At 36.4% G+C, this 27,558-nt stretch overlaps 1 protein-coding gene across 1 annotated transcript in view; it reads right to left on the bottom strand.

Moving 5' to 3' along the window:
* The window catches only part of TM9SF2 (transmembrane 9 superfamily member 2), a 57,905-nt gene that overhangs the window by 25,220 nt on the left and 5,127 nt on the right, over positions 1-27,558 (bottom strand). Inside the window, exons 2-9 of the mRNA XM_045810953.2 lie at positions 19,717-19,784; positions 17,502-17,595; positions 11,864-11,991; positions 7,607-7,736; positions 6,439-6,563; positions 4,286-4,397; positions 2,961-3,040; positions 1,872-1,980 (exon numbers count right to left, since the gene is read on the bottom strand). Of these exons, the coding sequence (XP_045666909.1) occupies positions 1,872-1,980; positions 2,961-3,040; positions 4,286-4,397; positions 6,439-6,563; positions 7,607-7,736; positions 11,864-11,991; positions 17,502-17,595; positions 19,717-19,784 (846 nt within the window). The remainder of the gene's footprint in view (positions 1-1,871; positions 1,981-2,960; positions 3,041-4,285; positions 4,398-6,438; positions 6,564-7,606; positions 7,737-11,863; positions 11,992-17,501; positions 17,596-19,716; positions 19,785-27,558) is intronic.

Genomic DNA, 27,558 nt, shown 5'->3' on the forward strand with positions numbered 1-27,558 from the left:
GATCTTAAATTGGGGAATTCTACAAACCTTAATTTGGGAGACTTTACGTCAAAGGATTTCTACTTGATTCTGCCAAGAATCAGAAGGCACTTACTAACCTAGAATCATTTTGCTCCCCTTTAAGAATCCATGCTTAATACAAGAGGAGACCAAGGTTCAGCTCCCTCGTTATTGACCCAAGGTTTAAATTCCCAGTTGGTTAGAGACTTTATAAAAGGACTGACTCAAAGGAGATTCCATCCTCTTGCGCTTGCATTGCTTCCTGCTCTGGTCTCAGCTCACTTTTGTGGGGGGCGGGGTGGAATTGGAAGATAGTCCTTGGATACCTTTTTACCTATCACGAGCCCAGCAATGCATCAACAAGGCTAGTACATCAAGGAATGGCTCATTCATTCATTCAAAAAACATTTACTGAGCACCAACTGTAAAAACATAGCACTGTTTAAAAAACACCAGAGACACTATAGTGAGTACAACAGAAAAATCCCTTTTGAGTATGTGTTCTCATTGGGAAGACAGACAATTAACAAAACAAGTAAGTAAAATACAGAGTACCTTAGATGGTGATAAGTGCTACAGAGAAGACTTAGAAGGTATGGATGTATATGGGGCCAGGGAGGTGTAATTTTAATTTGATGGTCAGGAAGGTCTCACTGGGAAGATCCAATTTCAGTAATGACTAAGTAGGTAAGGAAGCTAGCCATGTAAATATCTGAGGGAGTAAATAACATTTGAGGTAGAGAGAAAAGCAAGTGTAAAGGCTGGAGGTGTGAGAACACACCTGACATGTCTGAGGAATAGCAAGAAGGCCAGTATGGCTGGAGCAGAGCCCCAAGGGGGCACTGTAGGGTCTACAAACCATTGTAAAGACTCTGGCTTTTACTCTGAGTGAAATGGAAAGCCACTGGGGGGCTGTGATCAGGAGTGAATGATCTGAGTTATGTCTGAACAGACTTGCTTGGACCACTACAGTAAGGGAGGAAAAAAGGAATGGGAGCAAGAGGGGAAGCAGGGTTGCCATGGCCTCTACCCCATGACACCTCAGTACAAATGAAGAAGAAAATACCATTAGTTCAGCAATCATTTGAAATTGCCAAGTATGAAGAGTATTTTGAAATTATTTTAATAAAATATTTAATAATCAGTAAAAGTAATGGAAAAGAAACTGTAGTGCAGAAATGCTAAAAAGCTTATAAACATTAATATGTTCTTTTTCTAATTAGGACAGAAAAGTTATGGGGAAAAGGCTAAGAAGTTGGGGAAAAGTAAGCAATAAACTCTGAGTTTTTTTGTCTTCATTACAAGACACTATGATTCTTGTGGAAATTTTATCAAAGAGCTGCTATATAATAAAAAAGTATAAAATGTATAACATTATATAACTTTAAGTGTTTTGAGAATAAATGAGGTTGGGACATTAAATTACTTTGAATATACCAAAAGTTGAAATGATAAAATTCAGTGAAAATTAATTTTAAAAAGTTAAACACACGCACAAATAAAAACTGCTTGGGAGTTATTCCACTCAGCTTTGCTGTTTCACAAGCTGGGTGCAGGCTGGGAATGGAAAATCTGAGAGCTGACAGCACGTACATGAGAACAGGGGACAGACATGGAGCTGTGCACCTACACCCACTCCACACCCATCCACTAACACAGACGGGGCTGTGAACAGTGCAGCTCTGAATGCCGGAGCGACTACATTTCTAGAGAATACCAACTCAAGGATCATTTTCTCATTTGAAAAGGTGAATTCAGGATAACTTTTAAGAAGAAAGATTCTGTCTAAAGCCATTATTTCAACTTTTTCCAAAGAACAAAATAAAGACTATTCTTAGCAGACCAAAGAACAGTTCAAATGTTTCACTCACTGTAGAATCCATCTGATTATATCTGGCAATATCTTTATGCAGTGTCCGTAGCATAATCATAGCCACCATTCCAGACAAGAAGAGGACAATGACCAGGGAATTCATGATGCTGTAGAGATAAACATGTCAGGATTAATCTGCATCTTAATTTCCTTTTTAAAATATTTACTCAGTAACATTAAAACAGTATTGATCAACATCAAAATTTGACCTAAAATCCAAAGATTCAATGAGCTGTGTTCTATTATATGTCCTAGTGGATACATAACTTTATATACTTATCGTAATAATCTTATCATAATCTGTTGAGAACTAGAATATTTTTGCCTGTGGCCAACATTATTGAGTAAGTACTATGCCCAAATAAATGCAATACAAGCTGTAGAGATCAACAAAGGTCTGTATCCTTAAGAAATTTACGACAAATTTACTCAGTAAGTTAATGAGTATCAAAAGGTAATCAAGCAAAGCAGAAAAAGGAGAGTGACGGCACCATAGACAACTCTCCAGATAAAAATTTTGAGTCATGCTTTGAAGAGAATAATAACAATAATAAATAGCCATAACATGAGCAGTAGCTTCTTCCATTTCAGGTAAGGTGCTCAAATGGTCTGTTTCCTTCATTCTCCTTTAATCCCCAGGGACAGTCTCGTGAGGCAGGTACTTCCAGATAAAGAAATGGGACTCTGAATAACTGGGTGACCTGGCCTGACTCACAAACAGTGACCAGGCCAGGACTGAACACAAGTCTATCCAATTCAAAAGCCCAGACTTCTGGAGAACTAGAGAGGAGTAGAGAATGAAGGAGATATTCAAAGGGACAAAACACAGAGTAAGCCCAGAGCATAAAGTGGATTAACTCTGTATTCTTTTTTTTTTTTTTTTAAGATTTTATTTATTTATTTGACAGAGAGAGAGACAGCCAGCGAGAGAGGGAACACAGCAGGGGGAGTGGGACAGGAAGAAGCAGGCTCATAGCAGAGGAGCCTGACGTGGGACTCGATCCCAGAACGCCGGGATCACACCCTGAGCCGAAGGCAGATGCTTAACCGCTGTGCCACCCAGGCGTCCCTAACTCTGTATTCTTACCTAAACCACTGAATGTGGGTATGAGGCATAGATTCCAGAATGTAGTCCCATCTAGATGCCCATCTGATGTTTTTATCTTCCTAGGGAGATAAAACAAAAGAAAACAAAAATCTTTAAATAAGCAGTTGCTGACAAACGTATATTAAGGATCCAAACACTTCCACTCATAGCTTGACTTTCCATTCAGTTAACAAATGTAATTGCTCAATATCATAACCTGGATTAGTCATGAGTTTCAGAGTTTAGCTCTAACTTAAGTCTTAGGAAATTCAAAATGAGATTCAGCAGTAAATAACAAATAATAAAAGAGTTCCTAAAAGTACCTAGTTACCTATATTTTTTTAAAGTCTTGCTTAAAATTTTAACTAACAAAAGTTTATTTTAGATATCAAAATTTAGAGCTGTACTTAATTTTTTCAGAAAAACTGAGTGGTATAACTTATTTTTTAGTCTTTTTGATGCCATCTATCTATCCTTATGAGACACTAGAGTCATAACTGAGCATCTGGAAGGTGTCACCCATAATGAGCTCTTAATACCTAGAAATACATAGTGTTTATTGCACTAGGCTTGCAAAATCACACACTATATGGGGAGAGTAAATGTCACAACTATACTTGATTGCCAAGATAGTTTATTAAAAATAGAGGTGGAGGGGTGCCTGGGTGGCACAGTCAATTAAGTGCCTGCTAAGGCTATGATCTCAATGTGGTGAGACTGAGCCCTACATCCGGCTCTGCACTCAGTGTGGAGTCTACTTAAGACTCTCCCTCTACCCACCTCCCCTCCCCACACGCACACGCACTCTCTCTTAAATAAATAATTAAAAAAAAAATAAAGAAGAGGTGGAATATTGCCTCAGATTCTCATAAAGTGAACTTTTACTTTCCTCCTAAGAAACTTCTACATTAATAAAAACACTCCCTAAGAACCTATATAAATCATCTAATATTAGGAAACTCTCCACTAAAGTTTATACTAATCCAGACTTTAAAATAGTGTTGCTTTCCCAAATGCTTGTTACATAAATCTTTGACATTTTCATATGATTCTCTATGCCTATTTTCTACCTTTTGTCTTCTACATATCTCTTATGACTTAACATTTAATCAGGTTCAATTCTCCAATTTACTATACTTCTCATTTAAATAGAGACTTAGCTTTGAGTATGATTATGCTGCCTAGTGCACTGACAAACTATTCCAAATCAGCTCATTAAAAGCTTATCTATGTGACAAGGTTAATCATTAATGTTTTTAATTAGTTTAAGTAGTATAAATTTAAAATCAATTTCTGAGTTATACTAGAGATAAAAACAAACTCACCTGGAAGCTAACAGAATAAGTATAGGCAATTTTGATCTCCCCAGAAGCCTTGTTACTTATATCCATGGGGGGTCCAGAGCAGTCCGGTTTATCTATATGGGTATGCTTGAAGCTGTGGGAAGAGACGGTTTGGCAAGATGCTGATAAAGTACAGTTTTAAAAAATGGGGTACAGACTAGAGATTCTGTACATATTTTATTTTTTATTATTTTTTATTTTTTTAAAGATTTTATTTATTTATTTGACAGAGAGAGACAGCCAGCGAGAGAGGGAACACAAGCAGGGGGAGTGGGAGAGGAGGAAGCAGGCTTCCAGCGGAGAAGCCTGATGTGGGGCTCGATCCCAGGGACTCCAGGATCACGCCCTGAGCCAAAGGCAGACGTTTAACCGCTGTGCCACCCAGGCGCCCCTCTGTACATATTTTTAAATGCTACTATAGTCAAAGCAAAATTATTCATGTCACATTTAATAGTACAAATATTTATTTCATATAAATAATGGACTTAGTTATAAGTATGTGTAAGAAATTATTATTCAAAATTAGAAACAAACTTTTAAAAGCACTGTAACTGAAGAACATTAAATATCTTTAAAAAGAAAAAGGGGCACCTGGGTGGCTCAGTTGGTTAAGGGTCCAACTCTTAATTTCAGCTCAAGTCATGATGTTAGGGTCCTGGGATCAAGCCCTGCATCTGGCTCCCTGCTCAGCATGGAGTCTACTTGTCTCCCTCTCCCTCTACAGACTCCGCCCCTTCCCCGTCTCACACAAGCGGGCTCTCTCTCTGAAATAAATCTTCAAAAATAAATGAATAAATAAATAAATAAACAACTAACTTAAAAAACAAAAATAAACACTGAGGGAGTTTAACTGCCATCTTATAATGGCGTGCATTTTTTTTGAGAGAGCACACATGAGATGGGGGAGGGGCAGAGAGAGATGGAGAGAACCTTTTTTTTTTTTTAAGAGTTTATTTATTTTATTTTGAGAGAGAGTGTGTGTGCGTGAGAGGAGAAGGAGGGGGACAGGGAGAGAAAGAATAGCAAGCAGACTTAGCACTGAGCACAGAGCCCCACACAGAGCTGGCTCCCACAACCCTGAGACGACTTGAGCTGAAATCAAGAGTCACTGGCTCAACTGAACCACAAAGGCACCCTGGCATGAATTTCTTCACCAGCAGTAGCATGGGAAAAAGGCTACTTCAATGGCAGGATGGGGAGTGTATGAGGGGAAAACATGAAAAAAAAGGGAATACTCAATCTAAAAAGGATCTCACAAATAACTGACAGGTACTTTCATACCAAAATACTGAACAACTTGAAGAGACACTTTTTCAATGACTTGTCACACAACGGCATCTAACAGTACATGGAGATTTTTAGAAATGACAGCACCCATCAGCTCATTTGATGGGGCGCCTGGCTGGCTCAGTCTGAAGAGTGTGGGACTCTTGATCTCAGGGTTAAGTTTGAACCCCACGTTGGGTGTAGAGATTACTTAAAAAAACAAAGTCTTAAAGAAAAAAATCAGCTCATTTGGGCCTCTGATGAGAGGTCAAGTTGCAAATATTAGAGGCAATGCTTTTCCACCATAAGAGGAAACACTGTCCCAACCACTCACGTTCTCCACTCCAAGCTGACATAGAAAAGCTGTCAAAACTTCCTGATTAAAAAAACATAACAAAAAGGTACTCTGGCTTGAAAAAATATCTGTACGGAAAAAAAAAATCTGTATGATTTCTCTGGACAACCCACAACTCAGTAACAAATCACAATAAAGGGAGTTTTAGTAAAATCAATTCTGAAATGCCAGATTATATGTCAGAATACTGATTAAAGAAAAAGTTAACTGGGCCCCAAATACTCATTCTTTGGGAATAATTTCACTTACATTTACTTACCTTTTTATTTCTTTTTACTGTATTTTATTTTTTTAAGTAAGCTGTCTGCCCAAAATGGTGCTTGAACTCATGACTCTGAGATAAAGAGCTCCATGCTCCACTGACTGAGCCAGCCACATGCCCCCCTTTAAGTCATCTCTACACCCAACGTAGGGCTCAAACTCCTAACCTCGAGATCAAGAGCCACAGGCTCTTCCGACTGAACCAGACAGGCACTCCCACATTCATTTACTTTTTACCCGTTTGTATAGTTACCTTTTTGGTTCAAGTTTGGCAGCCACTAATCTTGCTCCCATGGACCCAGTTTCAACAACATGATAGTAGATTTTGATGTCAACGTGGTTGAAGATGTAAAATGTATCTCTTTCGTGGAATTCTGACTGTGGAACAGAACTTAAAGGTAGAAAACTGGCTATACAGGAGTCAAGACAAAACTTTAAAATGAGGCACAAAAAGTAGGAAGATTTGAGCTTAGACAGAGTTTTAATCCTTCCCCATAAAAACGTTTAAGTTTTAAGCTTAAACTCTCTATAAGCCAAAACTAATTGGCAGAGTACAAATTATGTTTAATGCTTTAATTCTTACATAAAAGTAGGTACCTGTTAAAAAGAACACATCTAATATTTTCTATCTTTCCACTTATGATAAAACAAACAAAAGAAATGTTAAAATATTACATGTTATGAGCATGCTAAATCTTACACATCTCAACACTTTTCCTCCTTGGAAGTTTTGTAACTTCACACTAAACCAATAACTTAAATTATTCAAGTGTTTCTGGTCAACTCTCTCAAAAGCATTAGCCAATGTAACCAGTTTCATGATCGAGCTTATGCTAACGTCTACCACCAAGTCATATTAATTAAGAGATTAAATTGAGCACACAACATTTAAGATCTACTCCCAGTAAATTTTAATACTTTCTATATTGATGTCTTCACTTTACTATCATTTTTAAATATGAAAGAATGGCCATAAAGGCTTTTACCTTTTAAAAACAGGTATAATACCAAACTTTTGCAATATAATATTTTATGGACTTAAATTTGTAATACAAATTTCATGGACTTATAATAAGGTCTTTCTGGAACTCCACCAATCTACTTTTTAAAAAATATATGTAAGATTTATGAGTCTAACTTTCAACAGAGTCAGAACATACAAAGCCCCAGCCCTTAGCATAGTGCTTAGCATGTAACAGACACTCTCAGTGAATGTTGAACTAAATCTGAATTATTTTAGTTCTAGAATTAAATTTATATATTGTTAATCTGGCCTAAGTTTAAGACCTAAGTAGTTGTGCTTCAGAACATCTGAATTGTACTTATCCAATGAACATAACAAATTTTGTCCAGGTAAAGACTGAATCCTTCTGTACCAAAAAACCATTTTTAAAAAGTAACAAAGTTTTTCACGAACTTACATTAATAACACAGGCATCTTTTGCATGGCCTTTATCTGTAATATAACAGCCAATAGGAAAACCAGGATTACAGAACCTCTGACCATCTTCAACATCATAACACCACGTTACAGGCATATTATCCACAATCCTGTGCATAGAAATAAAAGTCAAGTTAGAAATCGTCGAACATGACTAAGAAATAGTGCCCAAAGCTGTGTTACCACTTCATAAAATTTAAATGTCTATAAATACCTATAAATAAGATGTCAGAACTACAATAAAAGAATTTTGGTAAGATGTGCTATATTTCATAAGCAATAGCATTATGCCAATATTTGATACACTACAGTGAAGAAAAAAACTTTATAGCTTCTTTTAAACTACAAATGTATATAGGAAAGTGAGTTTTATAAATTAACGTACTGCAGTTGCTAATTTAACAGTATCATTATCTAGATACCTAAGTATAGTTTACTTTTAGCAAAATACTCAAAACTCTAAATCAGGTGCAAAGCAATGTATCTAGTTCCTTTGGAACAGTTTGATGGAATAGTATAGAAGTAAATGTCCTTTATTACTTGGTGATTCAATAAAAAGGAGAAGAACATAACTGCAAGATGGGAAAATATTCAACTTAAGGGCCAGGTGAAAAAGTGAAAATTATAGTATTATCTATTAAAGCTGTGTAAATCCAACTTATGTCTAAAAGAAATGCTGCTATAAAATTAAAGAAACAAAATTTAAAAGTTCTATAGTGAAAAACAACTTTAAAAAAAGGGATAAAAATAAAGAATAAGTAAAGAATAAGGCTCTGTAGCATTGTCTAACTATATTAAAGTCCGAGCATGTGGTCTCCTATGCCAAGAGCACACTACAGGATACAAATTAAAAAAAATTACTAAAAATATAGTAGCTATATTACAGTCATAAGACGACACTCCAGGGCATGTTTTATTTGTTAATTAATGTATGCCTTAGGAAGTAAAATTATGATTCTATATGCACCCAAGGTGTACATTAATGACCTAATAAAACATGTCTCGTCACATTTAAACGCTATTTAATAGTACCCTATATACCAAATTTTAGAATCACCTACACTATTAAGTTGTTATTACTATAACCAGCAGGCTAGCAGTACCCATGAAAAAGGCCATAAAATATTAGAAGCATAAAAGCAATGCTATATAAAATAAATAATTCAGATTTTTTTGAAGCTTAAACAATCAGTTAATTGCTTTAATTTTTTAGATAGAGAATGAAGTTCAATGAATATATACTAGCAATATATTAATTATAATATCTTTAAGCTATCATAGTACAGAAAGTACTACATAAAAATTATAGTGCTAGTTACAAAATAAGAAATTAAGGAGCAATTTAGACTTTTTAAAAACAAGCATCCTAAGCTTATCATTCATATAATGCCTTGACACAATAACCTTTTCCTGGTAATAGGAAGCATTAAAAAAACCCCAAACACTTGGAAATAATGTAAGAAAATTTAAAGAATATAATTTTCAATTACTATGTTGCTAATAAGTTAAGGAGTAACTGAAAATTCTATTCTTTAAATTTTGCTAATGAGTTAGCGAGTAGTAGTTATTTGAATTTATAACACCAAAAATAGTAAAAACCTTATTTTCCATATGATACAGTGAAAAAGGAGGACTCAAAAGGATAAAGGTTGAATGACTGGCCCCATTTTTTTTTTTTTTTTTTTAACCATCAAGGACTCCTTTCCATTATTTTCCTTTACCTTCCATGGACTCCATTTGAAACACTTCTATTAATGAAACCTCATCTATTAGTAACTCATTTCCCCAATAAATTAAATCCCCAGAGTTTCTGATCAGAATGCAATAACCCATGTTACCATAATGCATTCAGAAAATTGTAGCCAAAAGCAAAGAAGCTTGGCATTTAAGTTACTCTCTGTAGTTTTAACATGAGTACATTTACACTGTTAGGATTTTGAATTTTTGAAAACAGCACATCATTCCCCTCCCCTGCTAGCTTGCTGGGATCCAGGATTGGAACTCACTAGACTAAAATATCTTCAAAGACCCCTCTCTGTCCAATAAGCTATGAACCTAAAAAATTTAAATACTGTGATAACTAGCTCTATAATGATACTTTTATAAATACTATGTCACGACCATCTAGAAACTTGAGCAAGATGTATAATTACAAACCATGCAGAGCAGAGTTGAAGGGAATTCAAGTGTCTGGTGCTAAGATCAAAACATTCGTCAGTCTCAAGAATCAAGAAGTAGCTTAGGTTATTGACAGAACAAGCCAAGAATATCTTCAAATTGTGTTCTAACATCCCAAACAAGAATTTAAAGTATTCGTTAATTTAGATAAGAAAATTAACTATTCTTAATTAACTGTTCTCTATAATGGGTTGGTGTATTAGCTAATATTCAGTCATTCTAATCATTTGAAAGGTAATACGGTTAAAAATGTCGTGGTGAAAACCCTGGCAAGTTTCAAGTTTTTTAGGAAAAATATAGTTTAAGTTTGTAACTGACATACCCAAAACAAATTATTGAGTCAATTTCACTATCAAATGCTTTCTAACTTCATAAACTATTTTAAACAATTTATTCTTGTTATTATATGCATTTTGGCATCAAAATAGTACCTATGTTAACTGTGTCATAAATTAGTTAAAAATATTTCTAAGTACTTTACTGTAAGGAAGCTACTGAAGAAGAGGTGCTTCTATTACCTTTAGGAGCACATCTCTAAACAGTATTCTAAGAACAGAGGGTAGAAGAAATAGTTAAAAATCACCTGTAGGCCTGAAGAGCCATTCTTTCATTCCACCAACAAATGAGTAGCTGTTAGAGTAAATGGGGGTGGATGGGGCTAACGTGCAACTCTAAGAACTGAGCCTTAAATATCATTTTGAAGACTGTTCAAGAACAATTTGAAGCAAAGAAAGCACCAAGGAAAATTTCAATTATTTATGAATAAGCAAATGTATCCCAGGTTATACTGATTCAGCAATTACATAGCATTCTCACAGTAGCTTAGAAGAAAAAAGCTCTTGGCTTACTAGAAACCAAAGAAATGAGATTTCAAGTTCCTATTTGTACTGAGGGTCACATGAGGAGGAAGCTGACACAAGTGTAATTGGGGAAGTTTCCTTCCTTCTTCTAACGATGCCCTGCTATGAGAAACTTCTTCCTATATGGTTCAGTAGACTGAACCAGATTCTACCCATCTGGCCAATCAGAATGAATCCCCCTAATCACAGACTAGTTCATGGATGGGTAAGTGACCCAAGGCTGCCCCTCCCTAGGACTTTTTTGTTCTGTGTATATGGAAGGGAGGAGGGACAGAACGATAGGCTCCAAGCAGAGTTTTGAGCCACAGGATCTGGGCATGTCAAACTGAGATCAATGGTTCCTAACCTCCCTCGGTGTGGGCAAATGAGTTGATCTGAGATACTGATAAGACAAACATTCAAGAGAAAGTACATGAACACAGTCTTTCTGTTCACTACCTCCAACACCTTATACTTTTTAGAAGAGGCAAAATATGTAAATTAGGACCCTACATAGAATAAAGGCATTTGTCAGCAAAGTTATCTGGAATAATAATGATTATACTTGAAAAGTTGGCTCTTTACATCCTTTTCTAAATATTCTACATCTGAATTCTGTACCATCACTCAATACTACTTTTATTTTTTTGAGTCGATGCTACTTTAGAAGCAAAAATAAAATAGGTTTAAATGCTTTTTGATTACAACACAAACTGGTAAAGACCAAGAATGTAACACCATGTGTATAAAATAAAAAACAGGTTACTCAAAATACAAGTGTTTTATTTGAATTAGATATTTATCAAACATCAAACACAGTTTAAGTTTGTTTTCCCATGGTCTTTTTCATGGCCTACAAGTATAAAATACCAGTATTTTTCTAGATGACCGAGCCAGGTCCTTCTCCCAAAGCATAAATATGCTCTTGTTAACGACATATGAAAAAGAGAAGTGCTCTAGGTACCAGGGTCTATGTACCAAAAGAAGTACCAAATATTACGGTATTCTAAGCAGTTCAGAGATGATACTGTAAGCCATCAACCTTAGTAATCTTTGGCAAGTCAAAGTCATACTTTATGCTATTATTAGTAACAAAAAAGGGAAATCAATTGATTTGCTGTATTTTATAGAGTCAATGAAGTAATTTATACATGCAATGAAACAGAGGCGGCATCTAAGAAAAAGGAAAATACAAAAAGTCCAAAATCTCCATGTCTTACCAGTGATGTTGATAATTCAGTAACATGCTTTTTTTCAAGAATTCTAATTTTTGTTTGTCTTCAGCTTTCTCTGTATGGTATGTTTTTGTACAGACAAGCTTGCAGGTCTCTTCCTTATTAAATGTAAACTGTATTAAAACAAAGTGAAAAGCAAATTAAAAAATATCTAGGTCCTTCACACCTATGCCATGAATAAAAATACCAGTCTCATTAAGTTATTTCAGTGCATTAATATCGATAACAAATATTTTTAAATTTCTCATTGCTCAATCACATTTAAATTTTAATCTTACTGTTTCTCTAAAAATTTAAATCAATTTTTCTTTTGATAAATAATAGTTTTTATTTTTATTTTTGAAATTTCAATCCATCCACCTTTTAAATGTAACTGATTCCTAGAAAGGGAAAAAAATTACATGTAGAACAAAATGGAACATCAGTTTTTCTATAGTAATGTCCTCTGATGTTTTGGAAATTGTGGAGTGGAAGGCTTTCTCGTAATGAGCAGACAAGTTTTTATGTCCATATATTCATTTGATGGATATTTGTTAAGTGTCCCTATGTGCCAGGTAAGGGAGATTCAGCAGTGAGTAACAGGCTGTGATGAGACAAGAAAAAGTCAGACTTGGATGTCTAAAATTCAGGGTAAACATGATTCTTTTTACTCACATTTGAAAAGACTGTCAATTTTCACGATCTTATTTAATAATAAAATTGAAACAAATAGTAAGTGTTAAACAACAATTGGCAATTTAGAAGTTAAAAAACTAAGGATTCCTCCAATTTTGGAGTCTAGGACTTATTTCATGTGTGTAAAAATAATGATATTCATAATATATTATAGAAGTTTACTTTATCAGGATCCATATATGGCTTCATTTTAAAACTGTATTTCCTAGTTTTCTAAAGGCTATAATTTACTTTATAAACTAACTATATAGAGTCCATAATTGTATACCACTCAATACACTCCAACTTTATCATAGGTAGTTAAAAAAAACTTGCTTATGTTTCACTTTTAAGTAGTCCACTGTTTTGTACATTATTAAAACACCTAAATGGCTTCTGTGCATCAGCCGACAAGCAAATGCTTCAAGCGTAGCCCACTGCTGCCACCTGTCAGCCAAGAGTTAATTTTGGCTGCACTGCTACTTTTTTTTTTTTTTTGAAAGATTTTATTTATTTATTTGACAGAGAGATAGCCAGCGAGAGAGGGAACACAAGCAGGGGGAGTGGGAGAGGAAGAAGCAGGCTCATAGCAGAGGAGCCTGATGTGGGGCTCGATCCCATAACGCCGGGACCACGCCCTGAGCTGAAGGCAGACGCTTAACGACTGAGCCACCCAGGCGCCCCTGCACTGCTACTTCTGTAAATGTAGCAATGTTTGTACAATTATTTAATATTCTTAACCTTATATGCACCTTGTAGGTACCTTTTTAAAGAAAGGAAAATGAAAAAAAAAAAGGTTTACATACTAAGGAATCAGAGGGATAGGCATCAAATTTAAATTAAGCAGAGACAGACATTACTAGCCATACGAAAAATGGCAAATCAATCCAATGCTTACTGGGCTTAGGCAAGTCAACTGTGTGTTCAATTGTGAAGGAAAATAGCAAAACCAGAGGATGTTTAATCATAATAATTAACATTTATTAACTCATGTATTTGAGGTAATCTCCTTTGCTGAATCCTCATCTTGTGATCTAGTAACACCAAGTGCCCCAAGACTCAATCCTTAGAATCCTTCTCTTCATTATCTATACCCACTCCCCCTTGGGGATCTCAACAGTTCCTGGCTTTAAATACCATTTATGCACTGATGATGATTCTCAAATGTATATATCTAGGCTGAACTCTTCCTCCAAATTTCAGACACATACATTCAAGTGTTTACTCCATATCCTTAATTAGATGCCTAACTTCCCATTCCCCTCAAACCTGCTCTTCCCAGAGACTATCCCATTCTAGAAAACAGATAACCCACACCCCACATCCTATCCCTCAGCAAATTCTGCTGCACTGACTCCACCTTCAAAATGTAACCAGTTTCTGAGATTCTGACCACTTCACAACACCTACCCGTCTACCTCATGGTCTGAGCTACTATCAAGTCATATATATCTCAATGATTTCGAGAGCCTCCTAACCGGTCTCCCCTCTTCTCTCCTTGTTCTCTCATGGTCCATCCTCAACACAGCAGCCCTAGTTAGTGATCCTGTCAAAGTCTAAGCCTACTCAAAACCCTTCAGCGCTAACCATCTTGTCTGCATCTTTACAGTGGCCTATAAGTTACTGTGTGATGTGGTCCCACTGCTTCTTTGCCCCCATTTCCTGCTATTCTCTATCTTGTTTGCCTGCTCAAGTCATCCCAACTTTTTTTCTGTACTTTGAGCACACCAGGCATGCTGAAATCTTAGAGCCATTGCATTTGCTGCTTTCTTCACAGAGAACATTCTCCCAGATATTCACGTGGCTCACTCCCTTACTTGCTTCAGGTCTTTTGCTCAAATGTCACCTTCTCAGCAAGACTTTCGCTGGCCCATTTAAAACTGCCAATTCTCGGGGCGCCTGGGTGGCACAGCGGTTGGGCGTCTGCCTTCGGCTCAGGGCGTGATCCTGGCGTTATGGGATCGAGCCCCACATCAGGCTCTTCCGCTATGAGCCTGCTTCTTCCTCTCCCACTCCCCCTGCTTGTGTTCCCTCTCTCGCTGGCTGTCTCTATCTCTGTCGAATAAATAAATAAAATCTTTAAAACTGCCAATTCTCAATCCACCTTCCCTGATTTGTTTTTTGACAATTTTTCCATCAGCAACTGATACACTATATATTTTAGGAATTCATTTTGTTTCCTCCTGCTCATCAGAATATAAGATCCGCGAGGGCAGAGATTTTTGCCTCTGGTCTCCGCTGTGTGCCACACCTACCACAAAGCCTGGCACAAACATGTTAAGTGAGTAAATGAATGAGAATGATTGGTTAGACTTGGGATGAGATTGTATGACCCTGGGAGTGAGTATGATTGGTTAGATTTGAGATGAAATGTGGCTCCAGCTTCACATCACACATACAACCTGGCACTGCTGTTTTCCTGACCTCAACAGAATTCATAAATAAAAGATAGCAAAGCAGATTTGGGGTTTTGTTTTGTTTCTGGCTGTTACTATTGTTTTTACTGCGGATATAAAGTAAGGCAAAACTCTGTGAAAATAAAGAACAAAGAATCAATACTGAATCAAAAATGAAAAATATGTCAATACATTTATTGTTGGCTTGGACAAAAATCTAATCTTTCAGCCCCACATTTCTGTTTACCTATGCCTTGGCCTTAAGAAATGCCTGCTCTGTCACTTAAAGCTTGGGACTCAAAGATTTTGTTTTAGCACATATCTTGTCCTAAGAAATTCTAGGAAACTCACAGAAAATGTGAGATGTACACCTTTCTTCATTTTGAAGCACTCCTGTTCTCCTATTTTACCTCAACTCGTGGATCAAAATTAAATCTGCAAAGCAGTAGGCCTAAAAGAAGGGTCCTTTGCATAAACAAGGCTGTCTTTCACTGTAAATAAACATATCCTGGACGGAAGCCTATCATGAAAGTAATTTGCCCTTAAATTCTATACCAAAGGGGCAAAACTTCTCCAGGGCTTTGAATATTTTATTGGCCTTCCCTCTGTTTATCCACAATCTGTTATGGGCTGTTTACTGCAAGAAATTCCTGCTGCCCCTCAAGTTCACTGAAGATGTTACTGATGCTCTTCCCTTCCATCATTTCTCAAGGCGAAGGCATTACGGAACAGAATAACGGGGCTGAGACACCGCAGGAACAGCTTAAGTTGATGGTAAAATTTAATAAATCTGTCTGAAAATCACCCTCTGCTATAAAAACAATGCAGTAACTTCCAAAGTAATCTTTCAAAATATCATATCAGGGAGTGATACACAATTAAGATGATAGATAATTAATATGTTTGCCCGGCTCAGTAATACCTATGTCTATCCACTTTGAACACCTTTCCCCCCCAGTAACTTCATCCCATATGCCTTCAAATCTGTCTTTGAAAATAATTTTTTTTTAAGATTTTATTTATTTATTTGAGAGAGAGCGCAAGCGAGAGAGAGAGTACAAGCAAGGTGAAGGGCAGAGAGAGAAGCAGACTCCCCGCTGAGCAGGGAGCCCAATGTGGGGCTTGATCCCAGGACCCCAAGATCATGACCTGAGCCAAAGGCAGACGCTTAACCGACTGAGCCACCCAGCGCCCCTGTTTTTGGAAACATTTTAAATTACTGGCATCTTTAGGGCAGAAAATTTTAAATTGCAATATATTAAGAGGACTTATGGTTGAAAACTGTAAACTTGTACAATTATGTGAATTAAACTTGCCCAACTCTGTGTCTTTTCCCCAGTGCTTCACAGTGCAGTACGGTGCTAGAGGGACTAAGATGGGTAGTGGGACCACTCTAGGTGTGAGGATTTGCTGGACAGATGCTCAGTGCAATGAAGTGCCAAGAAAAATAGATAGCAGTGTCTAGTGAGAAAGCAGAGAAGGCAGCTAACCATGGGACCTAAGTCATAGAAGGCAAGGATGAGACTCTGAGAGAGAAATCAGGCTGGGGAATAAAACTTGGGAGTCAAGTTACAGTGATTAAAGCAAATGTGTTCATGCAGACAGATGCCCAAAGTAGAGAGTTAAAGGGAAAATGCACAGTGCAGAATATGTTAAACCATAAATAAGTAAATCTGATTTCATTTATATATGCTTTCTTAAGTACATGGGAAATTTCAGGAAAGATTAACAAAAAACTGTGATGTGAAACTGGGGGAAAGATAGTCTTGCTTTTCACTTTATATTATTCCATATCATTTAAGTTTTTATATGGCAATACACTGTTATTATAAACGAGCTTAATTTTTGTAAAAGACAGTGAGCATTATTCTTTGTGTAGGAGAGCAGATCATATAAAATGAACAGGGGACCAAGCAATGCGGAAGGAAAACAGGCTTAAGAGTTAAGAGATTTAAAAGGTAAAATAATTCTGGGCGATGATGAAGTACTTATATTGAAGAGAATCTCTTATACTGTGCTTACTTTGGTTTAACTGATGTCCTAAAAATGTACTGAGAACATTCCAAATATACTTTCAATGGTCAAAAGAGAAAGGTTAGCTTCCCCAAACCCAATGTGGGAGCCCAAATAGTGCTGTATTTGCTAAGAGGCAATATGTATAATATGCATGAATACTGTTCCCAAAGGGGGGAAGGAAACGGGGAGCCGCTGGGCCACTTTTCATGACTGAAGGCTGGGTTTCTGGTCCCTCTGAAAGTGAGGCTGGAGGTTGGAGTACTACCCTTTAGGCCACCACCTTATCATTTATAATACTGGTACACGAATGTACGTTAGGGCAAACTCATCCATGACATATTGTGAGGAGAGGGATCCTTCCAAACTGTGAGTTTAAAAAATTATTTCCACAGGTAAAAGAGAAATAAAATCCTACTTAGCTATGAGAGCTAAGTTATCTCAGGCTTTTCTGTAAGAAAAAAAGAAGGGGGAAAAAAAAGAAAAGAAAGAAAAAATAAAGAAATGAAAGAAAGATAAAGAAGCAACTAAATAACTTCTATATAACGCTGAATACAAACCTTATACGGTGAAGGTTCAATTCTTTCCCCGAATAATACCTGACCAAGATTTTCAGATGGGCGTTTTCCTTCTGATGCTTGGCAAAAATCAAACCTGGTGGGGGGGGGGGAGAGTATTTAAGCTCTTACACATAAAAGGAAACAATGCAATATCAAACCCCTAGCCAATCTAGAGGGCAGATTAAGTACTGATCATTCCAGTAGCTCTACAATGAATAAGACAGTTATACTCCAAGTTCCATGTGCATTTCCCCAAAACAAAAAACCAAAACATCAGAAAATTAGGCCTGAGAATACTTGATGTCTAACTATCTTTTTGAAGATGTAAATTATACAATTTAAAAAACTCATACATTATTTTTGTTCATTCCACTGATAAAATTATTTACATCCTTATTTTTCAAGTGAATTTTGTTAACTTATCTCCTTTTGTTGTAACTTCCTAATCCAAAGTTTTACATAATAATGATATTTCAGGAAGATGTGTCAAAGTTCCCTGGGTTTCTGCCTCAACCTGATACACTGGCCAACACATCCAACATGGGAAGCATGGCAAGACAGACCCTAGGGAACAGGAAATTGTGGAGAAGCCATAATCAGTCAGCTGCGAGCTTCTCTGTAATTCCCTTGTATTATTAACCAGATTTTAATAAAGCTTTCTTTAAACACTATAGCCAAATTTCAGCTTTGCTATAGAAAATTAAAGGACACTTCTGTGTTCATTTTGGAATGATATGGGAGTACTTGAGACCCATGCTGTGATGGCTACAGATTAGATTCCCAAGAGAAAGACGAATCTTAGGTAATAAAAAACCGGAGCTGGGAAATCCCCAAATGAAGACTTTCCATGCACTGGATATAGAGATCACTGAGTTTTCCCAGGAATATCCACAAAGATTTAAGGAGATATATTTATTTACAAAACAAAAGAAACAAAACTAGAGCATTTAGGTCTATAATAGTTACATAAATGATGGTCTATCCATTCATGAATGTTATGCTCTCTTTTTACACATATTTAGGCATACAAATTCTATCTATAGAACTATCTATACAGTATAGTCTTACTTTTTGATGTGTGCTTTTCTCTACGGTAAACACATACTTTCTTTTAAAACTTTCAGATACCACAGAAATTTAGAAGCCAACTAAAATTTAGGAACTACGCTTTATACCAAATATGGTATATAGTGGTCAAATGAATAAAGCATATTTATGCAGCTTTTTTTATAATATCAAAAAATGAAAACAATCCAACGTTCATAGACAAAGAATTAGTGAAACAAATCATACATGACTCTATACAATCTCTACAAAGAAAAAATAAACAGGGGCACCCAGCTGGCTCAGCTGGTGGAGCATGCAACTCTTGATCTTGGGGTCATGAGTTCAAGTGCCACATTGGGTGAGAGCTTACTTTAAAAAAAAAAAAAGAAAGAAAGAAAAAAAGAAAAAGAGGGGCACCTGAGTGGCGCAGCTGGTTAAGTGCTCAAATCTTGGTTTTGGCTCAGGTCATGGTCTCAGGGTCGTGGGATCGAGACCCACATCAGGCTTCGTGCTCAGCACAAAGTCTGCTTGGGATTCTCTCTCCCTCTCCCTCTGCCCCTCCTGCTCATGCTCACACATTCTCTCTCTAAAATAAACAAATAAATCTTAAACAAAACAAAAAAAAAAAAAGAAAGAAAGAAAGAATAAACAGCTACAAAAAAGACTAAGGTAACTGTAGCTGTGTAGTAACATGGAAAGATGCCCACAAATAGATTCAGTGAGAAAAAGGTGCAAAACCACTTTTGTTTACAACAAAAATGTATAGATGTGGTTAGGGACATTAGAATATGGAGAGAAAAAATGTGGAGCAGAAAACAAAGCAACTGTTTCTGGGGATTATGTGGGATATAAGAATTTTGTTTAAAACTGTGTGGGTTTTTTTATAATTAAAAAATTTAAAGAAAACACAATGGTTTTTTGTCCACTCAGATAAAAAAGGAAATCCATTGTTTTAGTTGGTGCTTCTACTGTATTGAAAAAAATTATGGTTCACATTTTAACTCTACCTTGGAAATAAAGAATACCCCTTGAAAAATGTTTTCGGGCCCTGTACATGTTTAAAATACATATGAATTCATCCATAACTGTGAAGAAAATAAATTTCTGAAAGTACAAAATTCTGATGAGTCAATACAATTTTATATAAAAACCAAGCTGAAAAACTTACGCTGTATATTCATAAGGAAGAACAGATTCCACCGAATCAAGCCTGTTCACGAATAGTTCTATTTCAGCCTGAAAATGAAGAAACACAGAATTAGAATATAAACAGATCAAAACTTAAGTCACGCTTAGAACTGAAAAAGAATTTGACATGTTTGAAATGTAAAATTCGATATTTAAACATTTCTCCCATAAATCCACTCACTGAGTAGACTTATACGCAGTTAAATTACAATAAAATATTTTTAGTAGTTGCAAATGTCTCCAATAATTTTTTTTTTATTTGAGAGAGAAAGAGAGAGAGAGAGAGAGCAGGGGAGGGGCAGAAGGAGAATCTTCAAGCAGACTCCTCACTGAGTGCAGAGCCCCATGCAGGGCTCGATTTCACAACCCATGAGATCATTTCCTGAGCTGAAACCAAGATTCGGAAGCTTAACCGACTGAGCCACCCAGGAGTCCCTCTTTCCCCTCCCCCCAATATTTATTTATTCATTTATTTACTTATTTATTATTTTAGAGAGAGAAATGTATGAAGATTAAATGAGTTAACATTTATAAAAAACTTCAGTGACAAAACAAGAAGTGCTATATATTTGTTAAATAAATAAAAGCAAATAAATTTAATGATAATCAGAATAGGGAATGCCTAAACTACACTATTAATCTGCTAAAATAAATGCTCATCCACTATTCCTGATATACAGTGTAAGATAAGACACTAGCCTCTGTATATAGTAGTGAGAACAGCATCATGTGCAATCCCTAAAATTGTAAGCAAATGAAATTACTCAATGGTAACACTGTCTTAAATACACACAAAAAATTAAACTGTATCTCCTTGCATAAAATACTCTTTGCCATTAGTCATTTTAGCTAAAAAGATAATGGGACACGACATTTAGGCATTACAGAATGCTTGAATAATTAACACAAATATAAGTAACTGCTGCGAAGGCAGAATTCCCAGGTGATGGCTTACTCTGCCAAAATAATTTTCACTAATTATAAGGGGTCAACACTGCTTTGAAGACACTTCAGAATCTAAACACCCTATTTAATATATCTTCATGAAGACTGAAAGGTCCCTAAAAAGCTAACCCAGTTCACATCTCTAGATTTCCTTCTAGGAAGGAATACAGCTATTATAATTCTATGGAACTTCCTAGGTTTTGAGTTTCAAAATCTGTAAGAGCCTCATTTTCACCGCAGAAGTTAAATCCCTTGTACCACAGTTAAGCCTATTCCTCACTTTCAACCTCGTTCAGTGCAAAGAGATCAAGAACAAAGACTCTGAAGCTAGGTTGCCTGAGTTTAAATCCTGACTATGACATTTACTAGCTGTGTGATCTTGGATAAGTTTCTTCACACAGCTTTTTTCCTTTGGAGAATGGAATAATAACCCCTGCTTCTTGAGTGGTTTTGAAAAGATTCAAAGAGCAGTGCTTGGTACTAAGTATTTACTATTATGCAACAGTGTCCAACAGAACTTTAAGCAATGATAGACATATTCTTAGCTGCACTGTCAAATACACACATGGCTATTTGTCACTTAAAATGTGGTTAGAGCTGGGGCGCCCAGGTGACTTAGTCAGTTGAGTGTCCAACTCTTGATTTCGGCTCAAGTCATGATCTCAGGGTCCTGGGATTGGGCCCCAAGTTGGGCTCCATGCTAAGCGGGGAGTCTGCTTCTTACTCTCTCTTTCTCTCTCTCTGCCCCCTCTCCGCTCACACTTTCCCTCTCTCTCTCCTTTATTATCAAATTCTCACTAAATTTACCTTATCTGTCAACTTTTCCTAACCTGGTGAAGTAGCTTCACATTCCACTCCTAATAACAAAGGTGTTAACAAGCATATGTTTTAGCCTTGCTTTGTGATTTATAAGGATGTCTATATTATCAGGGGCTGCCCACAAATTTTTCCAAAACAGCAAACTCCAAAGAACAATTCTTCTCACAAATCTTTCTCCTAAAAACAAAACTAATTTTTACACACAACACATAAACAAGTAGGCAACACAACTTCGGTCTGGAGACAGCATAGCACCAAACTGCTCAGTTCGTTTCAAATCCTAAATTTACTCTTAATAAATATGAGCTTTTGGTCAAGTAGTAATTTTGAATGTGAGAAATGTATGAGGTGATAATAAAACAGGTAAGAATATGGAAGCTGGTCCACAGTTGGCACACGATAACTATAAGGTAAATGATTAAATAAACATAGCTACTATTGCTATTTCGGAGAAAACGGACATTCCTACATCTGAATATTTATCACTATAAGGATAACCTTGAGGGTTTCTCCCGCTCCCATAAAAGGACACTAAGACAGCAGGCTTCTGATATACTATTTATGCCTATTCATTACTCTTTTCTTAGCTTTCAGCTTAGGGAAGGGGAAGATGATAATTATCAAGCACAAGTCTCATAATAACTTTATGAGCTAGGGATTACTTGCTCTACTTTAAGACAAGGAAATAAATTCAAAAGCTGGACTCCTAACTCAAAAAAAAAAAAGTGAGAAAACTCAAGTGCCACTACCATCACTTTTAATTTCTTCTGCTCTCAGTCCAGGCCCTACTTCTCTTCCTTCTTGTCTCTTCTGATGTTTTTCCACACTTACTTTTACAAGAAAGTTAGTCTATCACAAATATTACCATTAAATTATGGACCTTTTTCTATTATTCAGTGAACTAAATCAAAACACACCTTGGGGGGTGCCTGGGTGGCACAGCGGTTAAGCGTCTGCCTTTGGCTCAGGGCGTGATCCCCCCGTTATGGGATCGAGCCCCACATCAGGCTCCTCCGCTATGAGCCTGCTTCTTCCTCTCCCACTCCCCCTGCTTGTGTTCCCTCTCTCGCTGGCTGTCTCTATCTCTGTCTAATAAATAAATAAAATCTTTAAAAACAAAACAAAACAAAAAACACCACACCTTGGATATTCAATTCATCCTGGCTATTTCTGTAGCACTTTCATTCTTCTTTTAAACTGTGAGAATCTGAAAATTTAAAAATTATTGTCTCACAACATGCTAAGAAATGCAAATTACAATTAATGATATCTTTAACAGAGAACAGAGCAATCTACAACATATTTGTAAATTTGCTATATTTATAATACTCTATATTTTACATATGAAATCTTACACTGAAACAAGGAAATTTAAGTAATATTTTAAGAATGAGATCCTTGTAGGGACACCTGAGTGGCTCAGTCGTTAAGCATCTGACTCTTGGTTTCAGCTCAGGTCATGATCTCAGGGTTGTGAGATTGAGTCCTGCATTGGGTTCCATGCTGGGTGTGAAGCCTGCTTGAGATTCTCTCTCCCTCTCCCTCTGCACCCCCCCAACCCACTTGCACACATGCTCTCTCTCTCTCAAAAATAAAAAATAAAAATAAACAAATAAATAAATAAAACTGCTTTAAAGATCCTTGTAGTATGGTAGTAGAGAAAATGTTAAAAATGGAAAGGAGAAAGGAAATGAGGTTGCTAGTGAGTTTATGTGGTTTCATGAAAGGCAAAAGTATGCTACAGACATCATGACATTTATCCCTAAAAATATAAACACAGACATGGATAAAACAAATAAGAAAAATATAATCAACTGCTGGCTCTAGAGATCTAGATGGATATACAGGTGGTCATTATACTATTCCATCAACTTTTTTGAATTTTGAAGACTGTCGTAATTAAAAGTTGGAAAAAGAAAAGGCTTTAAAGTTGAGTAGACTTTAGTCTTCCTATGAAGCAACAGAAGCCAAATCAAAGCAGTAAGAAATAAACATGAAAGAGTAAAATTTAGTGTGGAAAGCTGTTCTGGACTAGGAAAGATGACTTCAAAATAAATATTAAATAGGAGGAAACAATATGCAATATACATGAAAACTGAAGAACATTCCCAAGAACAATAAATCCTGAACGACCATGAGAAAGTCATTCACTCAACACATTAATTTAATGGCCACAATACTAGACATTATGAGTGACATAATAATACAAAAGACATGAACACTTGCCTTTGAAGAATTTTTAATCCAGATGGAGAGACAAGACATACATTCAAGAGAGTAAAAGAAAAAAGTGACAAAGCTATTTATAAGTTCTTGGGGTAGTTACTGAATCCCAAAGGATTTAGTTTTTTTTATCATTAAAATAGCAATGTGCTATAAAATGACAATATTTGGTTAATTTTATGGTCACTTTCCACTCTAAATATCTTTATTTCCCATCCAAAAGTTAATTAAGTGCATCTCCTTCTGGAAATTTGCCTTAAATAGAGTCAGCCGACTCCAAAATATCACTGATATAACTAGGAAGAGCTTTAAAGGTTACTTACTTCACATTCCTGCTTTCAAAGGGTCCCAAACTGAGTTAATACAAGCATGAAAAGTTGTGACAACACTGAACTTTTTAAGGAAGTTACAGATAAATCCTAAAGCAAGACTGTAAATTCTAAAGCAAGACTTAGACAAAGGAATCCCACCCTAAGAAATTTTTTATGGAAATGGTTTATTTAATTTAGAGTGCTATGGTCTCCCTTCTAAATTCTCCTCCTCCCAAATGCACAATTTTTTTTTCTGGTCCTAACCTACCCATTCTACGTATGATCCCAGCTTTGGTCCCAACTACACTTTGTTTTACTGCTTTAAGCCATGTGTGCCACACCACAGGGCTGCATTTCCCCCCCCCTATTTCCTTGTTCCTTTGTTTTTGCTTTTATTCCACTTTATCTGCAGCTCCCAACTGTATCTACAACTGGTTTTCAAGGTAGAAAGAAATATTCAGAGAAGAAATGTGACTCTGAACAAGAATCAAAGCAAGTCAGAAAAGGCTTTGAGATACCAAGGCACAGCCACAGAAAAGGAAAACTATGGACATTTCAGCCACTTAATATTAGAGAAGTCCACTGTGGGAAAAATTTTGAAGAAGGGAAATCTTAACTCAGACACAATAAAACAATCCCAATGGAAATGCTGGAACTCATAAATGGATGCTCATGAACTTTGAGTAATCTGACCAGCAACGCCCAGAAGCTAATCTCCTAGATACAAGGTGCTTCCTTTTACCCCATCTCACTGAAGAATAAAATTTCAACTTTAGATTGTATCAAAGAAAGGAATAAATACAAAATCTGACTACTTAAAAACTGGTTACACAGGTTAAAACTGCATCAACTGTGGAAGTCAAGGACAATTAGCAGCCAGGGATGTCTGGGGTGAGGCAGAAGAGGTAGAGACTATTCCGCATGGAAGATACAGCAGTACCCCAACGTGGTGTGAAGAGCTCAACCTTCAGAATCAGACACTCTAGGAGCTGCATCTTTGCTTCACCACTTGAGAGAGTTACTACATCTTTTTTTCCTTTTTTTTTTTTTAAAGATTTTATTTATTTATTAGACAGCCAGCGAGAGAGGGAACATAAGCAGGGAGAGTGGGAGAGGAAGAAACAGGCTCCTAGAGGAGGAGCCTGATGTGGGGTTCGATCCCAGGACTCTGGGATCACGCCCTGAGCCGAAGGCAGACACTTAATGACCACGCCACCCAGGCGCCCTGAAAGAGTTACTACATCTTATTCAGCTTCAGTCTCCCCATTTACAAATCATGGGATTGTTCTGAGGAGTAACTAAGGCACCCACAAAGTACACAAATTGCAGTCTTCATCGTTATTATTAGCATAGGCGATAAATAGGTTTGAAAGTTCAGAACAAGAGCAAAGAAAATATATTTCAAAAGGTTCCTCCAAAGCCTCTCATCAATACTTAGTTAATTTTAATGGCAACAGAGAAAAACCTTGTAACCTTGTAGAGCACATTTAAAGCAGCTACAATTAACTACAACACTTACTAAAAGGACACTGATTAAGTACAAAGAAGTAAGAGCCTCAACAACTGGGCTCTAAGGCCCACAGAACGCAGACCAGTCTCTAGAATTTGTGTGTGGGGTGTGGGGTATAAAGCACATGTCTGTGGCTCTGTTTCAGATGCTCAAAAATACACCTTTGGACGGGCTTCCCTTTGTGGAGAGTCAACAGGAGCAGGACAGTATTTTATCTGTATCGACCTTGCTTGCTTTCCCAATCCTAGTTCTCAGATCCACTATAATGAACAATCTCAGTTTTAAAATAATTTTACTCAAAAAATTTAACTTCTGAAAGCGAACTTTAACTCCACATACTTTTTGCACAGGGGCAAAAAAAACCAACAAAAAACAAAAAACAATTGTTGGAATGTGAATTTATCATAGTCAAACTCATCCCAATGCCAAATTTCATATTTGAAACATTATCAATGACACACATACACTGATTAGTTTCCAGAAACTAAGAATCAATCTCTTATTCCAGAGAAAACTCTGATAATGTGAAACTAAATACCAATAAGTAAATATATATCAATTATATCAATAAGTTCATATGTAAGTACATTTTTTAAGGTATTTCAAAATCTTCAAACTATATCTATGGTCATATTAAAACAAGTAAAATATACAGTATGTCTATTCAAAGCAACATTAAGAACTGTTTTCTTAAATTTTACTTACTCCATATTTAAAGGCAACTGTTCCCAAAATAACAGACACAAAATTTATCAAACATTTCTAAACGTAACTACCAACAAAGAACATTTAAAAGTATGATTCTGGTAAAACTGTCACTATAACAGATGACATGATACTATACCTAAAACCTTAAGGACTCCACCAAAAAACTATTAGAAGTAATAAAAGAATTCAGTAAATTTGCAGGACACAATATACAGAAATCTGCCACGTTTCTATTCACTAATAATGAAGTAGCAGAAAGGGAAATTAAGAAAACAATGCCATTTACAATTACACCCAAAAGAATAAAATACCTAGAAATAACCTTAACAAAGGATGTGAAAGACCTGTACTCTGAAAACTATAGAGCACTGCGAAAGAAACTGAAGAGGACACAAACAAATGGAAAGATATATCATGCTCATGGATTAGAAGAGTATTGTTAAAATGTCCATACCACCTAAAGCAATCTATAGATTCAATGTAATCCCTATCAAAATACCAGTAGTATTTTTCACAGAACTAGAACAAATAAACCTAAAATTCATATGGAACTACAAAAGACCCAAAGAGCCAAAGTAATCTGGAGAAAGAACAAAGCTAGAGGATTCAACAATCCCAGATTTCAAGATACACTACAAAGCTATAGTAATCAAACAGTATGATCCTGGCACAAAAACAGACATACAGATCAATGCGACAGGACAGAGACCCCAGCAATAAACCCAATAAATATATGGCCAATTAATCTATGACAAAGGAGGCAGGAATTTACAATGGGGGAAAGACAGTCTCTTCAATTAATGGTGCTTGGAAGACTGGATCACTTTCTTACACCATACACAAAAAGAAACTCAAAATAGATTAAAGATCTAAATGTGAGACCTGAAACCACAAACCAGAAGAAAACATAGGCTGTAATCTCTTTGACATCAGCCTCAGCAACATATTTATGGATGTTTCCTCAGGCAAGGGAAACAAATGCAAAAATAAACTACTGGGACTATATTGAACTACGACGCTTTTGCACAGCAAAGGAAACCATTGACAAAATGAAAAGAAAACCTACTGAATGGGAAAAGATATATCTGATAAAGGGTTAATATCCAAAATATATAAAGACCTTGTAGAGCGCCTGGGTGGCTCAGTCAGTTAAGCATCACCTTCGGCTCTGGTTTAAACAGGGCCCTGGGATGGAGTCCCTCAACAAGCTCCCTGCTCAGCAGGGAGTGTGTCCCTGCGCCGATCCCCCTCCCCGCTGGTCGTGCTTGCTCTCTCTCTCAAGAATAAATAAAATCTTTTAAAAAGA

The sequence above is a fragment of the Ursus americanus genome, chromosome 10 (assembly GCF_024610735.1).
Source record: "Ursus americanus isolate L20-20 chromosome 10, mUrsAme1.1.p, whole genome shotgun sequence".
NCBI lineage: Eukaryota > Metazoa > Chordata > Mammalia > Carnivora > Ursidae > Ursus > Ursus americanus.